This window comes from Tachysurus fulvidraco, chromosome 1 (genome assembly GCF_022655615.1).
Source record: "Tachysurus fulvidraco isolate hzauxx_2018 chromosome 1, HZAU_PFXX_2.0, whole genome shotgun sequence".
Lineage (NCBI taxonomy): Eukaryota > Metazoa > Chordata > Actinopteri > Siluriformes > Bagridae > Tachysurus > Tachysurus fulvidraco.
In genome coordinates this window covers 12,712,743-12,726,153 of record NC_062518.1, presented here as the reverse complement: position 1 = coordinate 12,726,153, position 13,411 = coordinate 12,712,743, and the positions used below count along the sequence as shown (strand labels likewise).

At 39.4% G+C, this 13,411-nt stretch overlaps 1 protein-coding gene across 1 annotated transcript in view; it reads right to left on the bottom strand.

Annotated features, from left to right (window-relative positions):
- The window catches only part of otog (otogelin), a 94,672-nt gene extending 92,790 nt beyond the window's left edge, over positions 1 to 1,882 (bottom strand). Inside the window, exons 1-3 of the mRNA XM_047822785.1 lie at positions 1,687 to 1,882; positions 1,443 to 1,500; positions 1,065 to 1,119 (exon numbers count right to left, since the gene is read on the bottom strand). Of these exons, the coding sequence (XP_047678741.1) occupies positions 1,065 to 1,119; positions 1,443 to 1,500; positions 1,687 to 1,762 (189 nt within the window). The 5' untranslated portion in view covers positions 1,763 to 1,882. The remainder of the gene's footprint in view (positions 1 to 1,064; positions 1,120 to 1,442; positions 1,501 to 1,686) is intronic.
- Between the last annotated feature and the right edge of the window lie 11,529 nt (positions 1,883 to 13,411).

Genomic DNA, 13,411 nt, shown 5'->3' with positions numbered 1-13,411 from the left:
AGAAAAATGCAGAGATTTAACATTTTTTTGGCATTCTTCAAAAATCTTAATTAATCTTGTCAGACTGAATGAAGCCTTTGGATAACAACAATTTAAAAAAGGATTCCAAGAGGCATTGAGATTTGGTCTTTGTCTGGGGCATTGTACAGTACCAGATTCGGACCTTGCTTTTAAACCACTCCAGTTTAGCTTTGACAATATGCCAGTAGTGTTGGTCACGGGGGTTAGAATTTGGAGGCTTATTTTGTGGATGTCCATCCAACAAAATAAGCTAATCATGAACTGAGAATGTTCATTGACATATCCATTAATGCATATTATTCAACTCTTGTCCATATGCTATTGTTCTGTTTGAAATACAATGTTATTTCATACATATATATTTTTATTTCAGATACATGGTTAGTCTCACTTTTACAAAAAGCGCCCATTCAAAAGAGAGAGAGAGAGAGAGAGAGAGAGAGAGAGAGAGAGAGAGAGAGAGAGAGAGAGAGAGAGAGAGAGAGAGAGAATAGCTCACAAAGAGCCGCTCAAAGAGCCGTTTATTGACCTCAGAGACACCTGAAACCGGGCTGTTGTACTCTCGCAATGACGCCTTTTATTCTGCTCAGGAAATAAATTTTGGTGGGGGAAAATAGAGGAAAACGGATTATTTTTGGTTGTCAGTACATTCGTTACTACAAACATACACCATTTACCGAATAGTGGCAAAGTGAATGTGAAGCGCCTGTCGCATCTGAACATCGGAGATTGTACAACTGCGATGTTACTGCTGAGATCAACTGGGAAAAGGGGCTTAGTTTGGTCCGTTTGGGGAAGCCCTTGAAGGTTGTGTGGAACGCAGACAATTTCCCTTTCGAAAGTCTCTAATTCTAATCCTCATGAGAAAACACCAACATTCTTTCCTTTTTAATACCATGCACCAAAGGCGTCCTGTAATGACTGTCAGTTAACTGATGTTATGCATTTAACTTTATGTGACTGCATTTAGCTCAGGTGTGCAGACCCGGCGTGTCGAAGCCCACTGAGTGCAATGCTTCACCGCCTCAGCATAGGTTTCCTACCTGCTCGGCATGGGAACGGGTCTCCCATTTCGGCAGTATTATCCCGCTGCTCCCGCTGCTCACACACACACACACACACACACACACACACACACACACACACACACACACACACACACACACACACACACACAGAGAGAGAGAGAGAGAGAGAGAGAGAGAGAGAGAGAGAGAGAGAGAGAGAGAGAGAGAGAGAGAGAGAGAGAACAAGGCAAGGTTTGTTCCTTACTAGTAATCCGCACTTCAGCCTTAAAAATATATAGTTTAACCTGCTTTCTATGCATATAAATGCATATCACAGCATTAGAAGACCCGACCAGTTTAGTATGCCGTTACTTAACTACAGTATATTATGCTAACAGGGATCATAAAACTTACTTTTCAGGATCATGCTGGTGAGTTAAATTCACGCTTTCAACGGCCCAAAAAATACACACTGAAACGAGATTTCTACATTAGTGAACACAGCCTATATGTCAAGTCGGCATCATTAACTGCAGCATCTCCGTACAGGCAGAATGACCTTTTCAATCATTTGCTCCTTTCTACGTTTAGCATTACTTATCACTCAGTTTAAAGAAAATGTAAAACTACAATAAATTACTAATAGATTAATGCTTACCTTGATGTATTAGACAAACACAGACCAATAAAACGTAAAACAGTCCTTTCTGGATTAGGTTTGAATTAGGATCCATTCGTGAGTCATATATACAACTTTAAGTGCAATCACTTAAACTTCTCCCCTTGTTATAGCCAACTGATTTTACTGAACTACCGACACATTTTGTCAGAGATAGCAGCTTAGGAGTGCTCACGCCTTCCTCTGTTCCTCCTTCTGTTTCCGGTAGCTTCAAGCTGCTCACCTGGAGAATAGAACCTCGCGCTCATTATCATAATGTATTCAGTCAAACATAGATTCTAATCTTTATACGCCTTACACAAATATCTAGGCTAAAGGAGCAAGAATAATTTGAACCCACCGATAAATAAGTTCTAACTTAGGTTACAGAATTTGGCAAAGGGACGAGAATTGGGCAAAACAACAACAGAATCATACACGTAGCTGTTGTGGACTATCACATAAATAGCATAAACACATAAATAGCTAAACATTATTATGAATTTTATTTTCCAGATGAATCTCCAGCATATTGTACAACTTATTGCATGCTCAGAAACTTCACATATTTAGATATTTGAATGAGAAACAATCTTATTCATTTCTAAAAGTAAGAAGAAGGTTTAGAAAGTAGCCTATTTTATTATTGGTGCATCTAATCAATTGTGAGATTGTCATCATGAATCAGATAAAAATATCCGAGTTGATAACACAGTGTGATTCCTTTTCTCTGGAGAGCAGATCACATGTAGCTTTGAAGAAGACGATAAGCTATATTGCATCGTATCAATGGTCAAAGAGAGTAACAAATAAAATACACCATTTGTTGTAGGATAATGTGATGTTATCTAGTTAACACTACATCTAATAATTTAGCAAAAAACAACCTCGTGTTATACTAGCTACATTACATTTATTATCAACAACATCAAGTTTGGTGACACTGGGTATGGCGTCGTGCCGTTTCTGTTGGTTGATCAGAAATTTCTTGGGTGAAGTGAATCTTCGACGCATTCGGCTTGATCCTCAAATCGACGCTGGTGACTCGGCCCCTTCACTACCATTATTTTACTTAGTTACCTCCTTTTACATTTTCAGAGAACAGCTGATTTTATGTTTCGTTGTCAAAAAAAAAGTTACCTCGCCTGCACTAGAGGGACATGTTAAAATCTCACAATAAATTATGTGATGTTTGAATTACCATGTGCATTTATCTACCCACATGATAAGCATTTATGAGAGGGGTATCTTAATTCATGACAGCCGCGCAGGGAGTCGGAGAAATGGCGCACTATTGGCGCACGGAGATGGAGCGATGTATCGCGCAGGCAAGATACAGAAAGGCGACAATGCCAATAAAGCAGAGCAGCACAGACTTCAGTGGAGGTGGGGTAGCCCTCCATTCGAAACAGGAAGACTAGAAGACGAGACGATACAGGGATCAAGGCATTCAAGAAACCAAGGGGTGCGTTTAAAAGACTCCAAATTATGAGTCCGAGATTTCTGTCCTGGCAGATGCCTTTAGTAGAGCCGTCTGTTCATCACTTTAAAAGCCGCAAATGTGTCTTATTCCTGTTAGCATCAGCTAAACTACTGTGACACAATGTCTGAAAATGACATGGCCACAGTAACAAACATCTTTTCGAGTAGAGGTCATAGTAATTTTCTATATTTCCTGGCTCCACCTGCTTCATAAAATGCTGTTTTATTCATAATCAATAAAAAATAACATAACACATAATTTAAGAACACATAATTAAGTCATATAGTTGTAGCACATCTTATATGCATTATAAATGATGTTAAAAACCTAGCTAAAGCATGTCATTTTTCTATACCTCAATAATTTTGCAATGAATGAATTAGGATGATACTTGGGTACTGCAATGTTTTAAGCTTTTATTTGCACCTTCATGGAGCCTAGGCTCTCTCTCTCTCTCTCTCTCTCTCTCTCTCTCTCTCTCTCTCTCTCTCTCTCAGCCAGTGACTCATGGGATTGCTTTGAATGAGGCCACCTGCAGACTTTCATGCCTTATTTGAACCATTGTTGCATCAGTCAGCTGGATGGTCTGGTCTTTATCAGCAATCACTTGAAGACTTTGTCAAGAAAGGAATTAGTGTTGGGTGCCTGGTGAACTCAGAGTTTGCACTGACCCATTACTTCCTCAGAAACTCTTGGTTGCTATATTATAATCTGCTGTAATAAATGACATTATTTACATTTAATTTATTTACTTTCCAGAGTCACCCAAAGCATTATAAATAATGGAATGGAAGGGTTCCTTTAGGAGTCTGGTTTCTCTCAAGGTTTTGTTTCATATCATCTCAGTGAGTTTTCCTTGCCACCATCACCTCTGGCTTGCTCAGATATTTAGTATTTTAAATTTTAAATGAATATTTTTAAATTAATAAATCATTTTTTAACTTTAAATTTATGTATTTATTCATTTGTTTTTATTCTTATTTTTATTTATTTAGTTGTTTTTTTCTGTTTCTATACTTCTGTCAAGCTGCTTTGAGAAATGTTAGGTGCTATACAAATAAATTTAATTGAATTTTACTGTGGCAAATCAGGACAACTGTGTGCTAACTGCCCCAGGAAATCTACACAAACCCCGAGGTAAGCCTACATCCCTTTCCATGTAATTTTGTGTTTCCAGTGCAGATGTGACATGCATACAGTGCCTTGCGAAAGTATTCGGCCCCCTTGAACTTTGCGACCTTTTGCCACATTTCAGGTTTCAAATATAATGATATGAAACTGTAATTTTTTGTGAAGAATCAACAACAAGTGGGACACAATCATGAAGTGGAATGAAATTTATTGGATATTTCAAACTTTAACAAATAAAAAACTGAAAAATTGGGCGTGCAAAATTATTCGGCCCCCTAAAGTTAATACTTTGTAGCGCCACCTTTTGCTGCGATTACAGCTGTAAGTCGCTTGGGGTATGTCTATCAGTTTTGCACATCGAGAGACTGAAATTTTTGCCCATTCCTCCTTGCAGAACAGCTCGAGCTCAGTGAGGTTGGATGGAGAGCGTTTGTGAATAGCAGTTTTCAGTTCTTTCCACAGATTCTCGATTGGGTTTAGGTCTGGACTTTGACTTGGCCATTCTAACACCAGGATATGTTTATTTTTGAACCATTCCATTGTAGATTTTGCTTTATGTTTTGGATCATTGTCTTGTTGGAAGACAAATCTCCGTCCCAGTCTCAGGTCTTTTGCAGACTCCATCAGGTTTTCTTCCAGAATTGTCCTGTATTTGGCTCCATCCATCTTCCCATCAATTTTAACCATCTTCCCTGTCCCTGCTGAAGAAAAGCAAGCACAAACCATGATGCTGCCACCACCATGTTTGACAGTGGGGATTGTGTGTTCAGGGTGATCTGCTGTGTTGCTTTTATGCCAAACATAACGTTTTGCATTGTTGCCAAAAAGTTAAATTTTGGTTTCATCTGACCAGAGCACCTTCTTCCACGTTTGGTGTGTCTCCCAGGTGGCTTGTGGCAAACTTTAAACGACACTTTTTATGGATATCTTTAAGAAATGGCTTTCTTCTTGCCACTCTTCCATAAAGGCCAGATTTGTGCAGTATACGACTGATTGTTGTCCTATGGACAGAGTCTCCCACCTCAGCTGTAGATCTCTGCAGTTCATCCAGAGTGATCATGGGCCTCTTGGCTGCATCTTTGATCAGTCTTCTCCTTGTATGAGCTGAAAGTTTAGAGGGACGGCCAGGTCTTGGTAGATTTGCAGTGGTCTGATACTCCTTCCATTTCAATATTATCGCTTGCACAGTGCTCCTTGGGATGTTTAAAGCTTGGGAAATCTTTTTGTATCCAAATCCGGCTTTAAACTTCTCCACAACAGTATCTCGGACCTGCCTGGTGTGTTCCTTGTTCTTCATGATGCTCTCTGCGCTTTAAAGGACCTCTGAGACTATCACAGTGCAGGTGCATTTATACGGAGACTTGATTACACACAGGTGGATTCTATTTATCATCATTAGTCATTTAAGTCAACATTGGATCATTCAGAGATCCTCACTGAACGTCTGGAGAGAGTTTGCTGCACTGAAAGTAAAGGGGCCGAATAATTTTGCACGTCCAATTTTTCAGTTTTTGATTTGTCACTTCCTCAGCCAACAGCCTCATCATCCTGGCATTTCCCTGGCTTCAAACGTATGATCTACTCATCTCATGGTGACAAAAGAAGTTAATACAATGGTCCACTAACTGCTAAATACAATGTTTTAGGAAACAGTTATTCCTACCCTGCAGAGCTACAGCAGTTGAGAGCCTTAAATCTGACCAAGAGGACCCATTATCCCAGAATACTGGGACCTCCAAAAAGAATTCAGCCAAGAAAAAGCCACCAAACTGCCACCACACCGACCATGGGACTGTGACATAGAACTCCTACTTAACTACTGTATACACTGCCCCAACAGGAAATCCAACAGGGCTAGGAGAAAGAGCCCCACAACTAAAATGCCCACATTCTTGTAGCTATTTACTGACAAACTAAGAGAAATGTAGTATGGTCCTTCAAATCATGCAAACTGAAAGTCTTTAAAGGTCACAGTCATGGAAACTGGCATGTAAAAAAACTGAGTACAAATATTTCCAGGCATTATACCAGCATTACATTGGTATTAAATTAATACTTTATAATGCTGATTTATACTGTTGTGGCTTATATCTGCAAGCATGTGCATACACTCACCAATAATTCTGCCTTCAGAGTACCACATTGCATTAATATATCCATTATGACAGAGTGTCACAAAGCTAAACACTACTTATTTCTGTTTATTAGAAATGAGTGAAAGGACTTTTAAATCATTTTATTGAAAAAAAAAAAACATTGGTTTATAATAGTCATGCAAGGTTTTCTTTTTGCCCAGGAGTGTTCAAAAGATTACACCATATTATGCCCTATGTGTCATGCACGTGAAACAGGTTAGATCCAAATGCTGGTTTATTAGGCGATATCCAAAAATCAGGCACCAACATCAAAGGAAATCCAAAAACAGAAGTCAATAATCCAGGCGTAGGTCAGGGCAGGTAGCAAACATTCACAAACACGAAAAATAAGCAAGGTCAAAACAAGGCAATAGACAGAACCGATAATATGCTCAGAACGCAGACAAGAGCCGGTGGCCCGGGCGATGCCGCAGGCGAGTCCAGAGACCCGGGCAGTGCCGCAGGCAGAGCCAGAGCCCAGAGCGGGACTGGAGACCAGGGTGGTGCCGCAGAGCAACTCCGTAAACTGGTCAGCATCGCAATCCAAGGCGATTCTGGAGGTATTCTGGGCCTGTAAACAGGGACAGGAGGTAGAGGGGCTGGCAAAGCCAGTGAAATAAACCACAAGACAGATAACACAGGAGAATTGGTTGGTTCAGGCCAGGCAGTGAGTTCAGGGAACCTGGAAACAACCATCTTGGGACAGGCAGAGAGTTCATAGTTGGCCATCTTAGATGGGACAGAGTCTCTGGGGGTTGTTCACAGCTATGGCAGGGGTAGAGAGTCCTTGGAGCTAAGGAGTGACCAAACTAACTGATTCAGCAGACTCAGTAGATTCAGTTGAGGCAGATGATGCAGTTGGATCAGGTGATTCGGTTGGGTCAGTGGGTCTGGTTGCGTCAGAGGATTCCGATGATTCCCTTGTTTCAGATGACTCGAATGACTCCGGTGACCCAATTGTTCAGATGGTTCAGTCGAGGCAGGTGATTCAGTCGGGTCAGTGGGTCTGGTTGAATCAGATGATTCTGATGACTCCGGTGACTCAATTGGTGCACATGGTTCAGAAGAGTCAGAAAATTCAGATGCCCCGGAAGAGTCAGATGGTTCAGAGTCATGGATTTGGGAGCTGCCTGGTGAAGCAGAAGAGCAGCAAGCATACCACGGTGCCATAGCAAATGCAGGAAGCATGGAGCTGAAAGAACATACCTCAGTAACCCTGGGGATCATTAAACTTGACATAACTGGATTTCGGCTCTTAGACAACCGTACAGACGTCATCTGGGGGTCCAGTAGACTAGACGTTAGTAGTTGTGGCTTTGCAGGAACAGGAGAGGTAGGTGAGGCAGCCATTTTGTGGAGTGGCTCGGATGTGGCAGCCATTTTGTGAAGTGGTTGGGAGACAGGAATAGCAGCCATCTTGACAACAGGTGTCGGGATGGTAACAGCCCTCTGAGGGACAGGTGTTGTCAGGATAGTGGCTCCTTTAACAGCTGGTGCAGATACAGTAGTAGCCATCTTGAAAACGGGTGCAGGTAAAACGGTAGCCATTTTAGTGGTAGGTGCAGACACGGCAGTCTTGCTTGCGAAGCGTTTTCTTCGGATTGCCCTCCTAGACAAGGGTTCAGGCATCGTAGCGGCCATTGTATGATCTGAGCCAGGTGTGTTGGCAGCCATTTTGGGAGTAGAGGCAGGCATGGCAGCGGCTGTTTTAGGAGCAGAGACCAGCATAGTAGCGGCCAATTTGTCAACGGATTTTCCATCCAGGGTTTCCCATAAGTTCCATCGGGTTCGGCTTTCTAAATTACTGACAAAACCCCAAAAGTTAAAAATTTCTAGGCTTTGCATTTCTGCTTGAGACAAAGGTTCATCCAAACAGTCATTGAAGTACTTTAATTCCACGTCGCTGAGGTTCAAACCAGCCGCACATAATTGGGCAAAACAACTCACCGCTCGTCCTTGTTGGCAGAGAGACATCAAGTCGTCCAACCTGTCCCACCATTCTTCCTCAGTGGAGGGGGGGGCAACAATTGAACTTGTATGCCGCTGTATCGGTACATGTCAGGGTATGGGAACACACTAATCGGAACGGGGAAATATCACTGCTGAATCCTTAGATGAGTGGTCGAAAAAGGTGACGGAAGACTTGCTGGGAATGCTGGATTTGGTTGCTGGGATTATGGCTGATGCATTATGGCTGATGCATTGATGAAACCAGGGTGAATGAACTAAACTGCTGGATCTTGTCGGGCTAAGTATTCTGTCATGCAGGTGAAACAGGTTAGATCCAAATGCTGGTTTATTAGGCACTATCCAAAACAGACAAGGTTCAAACATCAGGCAACCAACAACATCAAAGGGAATCCAAAAACAGAAGTCAATAATCCAGGCGTAGGTCAGGGCAGGTAGCAAGCATTCACAAACACGAAAAACAAGCAAGGTCAAAACAAGTCAATAAACAGAACCGATAATACGCTCAGAATGCAAAGGCTAACAATACTTCACACCATCAGAGAGTTCTGAGTGAGCTTAAATAGACCAGGTGATTACAAACAGGAAACAGGTGTGCTGAGTTGGTGGTGCAATGAATTGTGGGAAATAGAGTCCTGATAAAGTGCAGCAGATCCTCTACAGGCCAGCAGAGGGAGCCTTCATGGCTCTCATAACAATATGCCTAGTGAAGCAGATATGTTTATTTTGTTTTTGGCTCAGAGAATGCCTATTTTTTCAAACTTCACTTTTATTTAAATTTTGGTCACCCAGTACACTCATAATGTACATTAACCTCACTTACATTACCTGCAACTGTGAATGTTTCATGTTTCTCTCAATTGACTACTAAAGTGCTGTTAGATACAGTTTTCAAGGTGTCTAGAAGATATTGTAAATTAATTCCAGGATAAGAATGGATTAATTTATAACAGTTTCTAACATTTATCACTGCCCCTATTGTCCACAAGAGGCTCAACTTATTCCCAAACTTATATTAATATTTAACATTAAGCAAATAAAGAAATTAAATATTATGTCAGCAAGTCAATTCGATTAAATTTATTTTATAGTGCTTTTAACAATTTCCCATTGTCTCAAAGCAGTTTTACAGAATTATGGATACAGAAGAGAGAGAAAAAGAAATAAATATATAATAATAAGAAGAAAAAATAACAATAAAATAAATAATAAAATGAATATATACAAGTGGGGCACAGTGGCTTAGGGGGGGCACGGTGGCTTAGGGGGTTAGTACGTTTGCCTCACACTTCCAGGGTTGGGGGTTTGATTCCCGCCTCCGCCTTGTGTGTGTGTGGAGTTTGCATTTTCTCCCCGTGCCTCAGGGGTTTCCTCCGGGTACTCCGTTTCCTCCCCCAGTCCAAAGACATGCATGGTAGTTTGATTGGCATCTCTGGAAAATTGTCCGTAGTGTGTGATTGCGTGAGTGAATGAGAGTGTGTGTGTTGGCACTCCATCCAGGCTGTATCCTGATTTGATGCCCGATGATGCCGGAGAGAAGCTCCCCGTGACCCGAGACATTCGGATAAGCGGTAGAAAATGAATGAATGAATGAATGAATGAATATATACAATTAAAGCTTAAAATTAATTTAAAAAGGAACTGCTTAAAGAGGAACTGTGCTCAGAAGGGAACCCATCCTCATTTGGGTGACACTCTACAGTAAATAGTGTAAATGTAAATAATGTAATTTCTACAACAGTTTATAATGCAACTGAGAGCTCCTGAGGAACTAATGGGTCATCGTAAACTCTGAGTTTGGCACAGACCTGATTGCTGATAAAGAACAGACCATAAATTATTAATATAATATATTATATTAATATTATATATAATATTATATTATTATTATTATTATTATTATTATTATTATTATTATTATATTAATATATATTATATATTATATTAATATATTATATTAATATTAATTAATTATTAATAATTATTATTATTAATATTATATTAATATATAATATTAATTATTAATAATTTTTACATTTTCAATTTAATTTTAATGTATTCATAAATTTTGTATTATTTAATAACATTTAACTTATTTAGTATCTGTATTCTTGTTTGCCAATCTTTCATTAATAGAATATATTTTCCTAACTTTTCATTGCCCTTAAATCTGTAGCAGGTCACAGTGCAGACTTAGTACAGTATCTAAGGGGGTTTTTACAACTGGTCACTTCATGTGTTTTCTGTGATCCGATAGCTATCCAATCGTAAAAAGACCAGGTGTAAATGCCCTCTGAAACGGTTTCGAGACGGATATAAATCAGATCGCTCAAACCACTTCAGGAGGTGGTCTGGGATGCATTTCAGATGAAACTGGACAGGTGTAAATGCATGTGGTTGTTCAATCCACATACGTCAGCGCTATACTCCTCCCAAAAGGAAGTATGTCACTTGGAAGTGACTCAAGAGTCGTGCATCGCGCCAGAAACAAATATGTTTTCCCACCAGCGCTGGCTCTGATCTTTCACCCAGGGGTCTCGTTGGGTCTTAAAATGCACTGCTGCTGCCAGCGAAAATGCAGCAAACAGTAAATTCTGTTTTTTGCAGCAACTGCACACACCAAAGTAAATGGAACAGTTTTAACAAATCAGATAGCTATCGGATCAGAGAAAACACATGAAGTGACCAGGTGTAAAAGGGCCCTAAAGCAATGTAGCACACAATATCCTGATTTTTTTTTTCTTAGACCTTGGAAGGGCCTATAAAATAATTTCCTGTAAATGAAGATCTTTAGTATATGTAAATGTAAAATGACAATGTAAATGTTTATTACATGTTTATTATTTGTATTGCTGAGTCAGGGCAGGGTGAGACCATACCAGTTGATACTAGAGAGTGTGGAGCCAGAAACTACTGAGTCAACCAATATACTGTTGGGATAGCATATACCCAGTATTTGTAATAGAAGCATCAGTAAGAAGAAACTCCCTAGTAAAACTGTATATGTAATAATTGGTGTGTGCCTGATTTTATTGTAGATGAAATCAAATGCATTTTGCTCAGTCTGTCCATACTTTTATCTTATAACATGCATTTGAAATGTACCTTATTTAACCTTACATCACTCCTTCTTCCATAGTCCCTTTCATTTTTAGATCTGTCCCTTACTTTCTGCACATTTCTGGGGTAGGGCTGCATGCCAGCAAAGTAAATAATGTCAAAAGAATGTTGCATTCTACACTAATCTTGTCCCTGACATCTTTGGACAGCACTTTGGTCTTGGCCAGGTTGGAATCTGATTGATTAGGTAATGAGCTGAGATTAGGAGCACTCCCATTAAGATACTACGCCTAATCTCAGCTCGTTACCTGCATAAAAGTCAACTGGAATCCAGAAATCTTGCTGATTGATAGGGGATCAAATACTTATTTCATTTTCAAATCAATTTATATCTTTTCTGAAACGTGTTTTTCTGGATTTTTTTTTTGTTGTTGTTGTTGTTATTCTGTCTCACACTGGTAAAATAAACAGTTTTTTTGCACTGGGAAAACATACAAAATCAGCCGGGGATCAATTAATTTTTCCTCCACTGTAGGTACTCTGTGGAGAGTGTTTTGGGCAGCAGTTGAGGAAGAATTGTGTGTCATGTTGAAGAACCTATTGAAGAACAGATTTACAAAGAACAAATTCATTAGATCTTTCCAGACTGTCCCTACTGATGGTTGTTTTGCTTTGAAGTCAGTGATCTGCATCAGGCCTTTGAATTGTTCTTAAAGCATGCCCTCCAGCTTACTTCTGTAGAAAGCTTTGTTCTTAATCAGTCTCACCTTCAACACTTTCTGCACCATCCTCATCTAAGCCTTGTTCTTTTACCTGAAAGCCTGTTTTGTACTTCACATTAAAGCAGATGTCATTGTGCTATTAAAAAAAGCATTTGTTTTATCATTCTACAGAAGTGTGACAAATTAAAGAAAAACATGTTTCATGGATCAAAATGCATCACCTAGGCCAGGGGTCGGCAACCCATGGCTCCGGAGCCGCAAGTGGTTCTTTCATCCCTCTGCTGCGGCTCCCTGTAGATTTGGAAAATAAATATTTAATTTAAATTTATTTTAGTTAGTTTTTATAAAAGAAATTAAATTCTAAGATTATGATGCTCTTGTAACATTAAAATAAAACACATTTAATTTATTTGTCGCTCAAAATATGCATCATAACTGCCGACTTTCGAAGTCCGACACACAGAAGCAGACTCAGTTTTGGTTTGCTGCAGGCGGCAAGTAAAAAATTTTAATGCAATGAATACAAAGAGGACTCAATTAGACATTGAACATTTTATTTGAAAGAAACCTTCAACCCAGCATCTTTTTTTGTTAAGGTTAGTTCAAACTGTTCAAAATATTTTTGTTTGCTTGCATAAATAAAATTTTGTTTACTCTGTAGCAGTTCATTGATTTCATAAATGCAACACACTACAGTTTTTTTCTATATTTTCCATAAAGGTAAAAAACGATATATGCAGTGTTATCTTCATTTTAGATGTCAAATAGGTTTTGTGACTCCCTTTTTCTGTGGGAAACTGGTCCAAATGGCTCTGAGTGTTTAAGGTTGCCGAACCCTGGCCTAGGCTGACTTCCCTAATTAACAATAGCAAAAGAAAGTATAGCCTATAAAGTCTAATAAAAAAAGGACAAATTATGATAAAATTACAGGGAAGGGCTGCAATATTATGAGAAAAACGGTGATTATTGCTCTTGATATTGCAATAGTGATGGTTAATTCATGGTGGTTAGTTCAGTTCCACTTCACCTTCAACAAATGCTACCTTTGTCAGATTTTTGCAATAAATAATAATAGAATAATACACATAGAGGCAATACCACCAATCATTATATGCTTGTACCATCCAGTTGAGCAACCTATGCCTAATCAATAATATAAAAAAGATCACATGTAGAAATGATTCCCCCAAATTGTCACTAAAAATATATACATATGCACAGCTGTA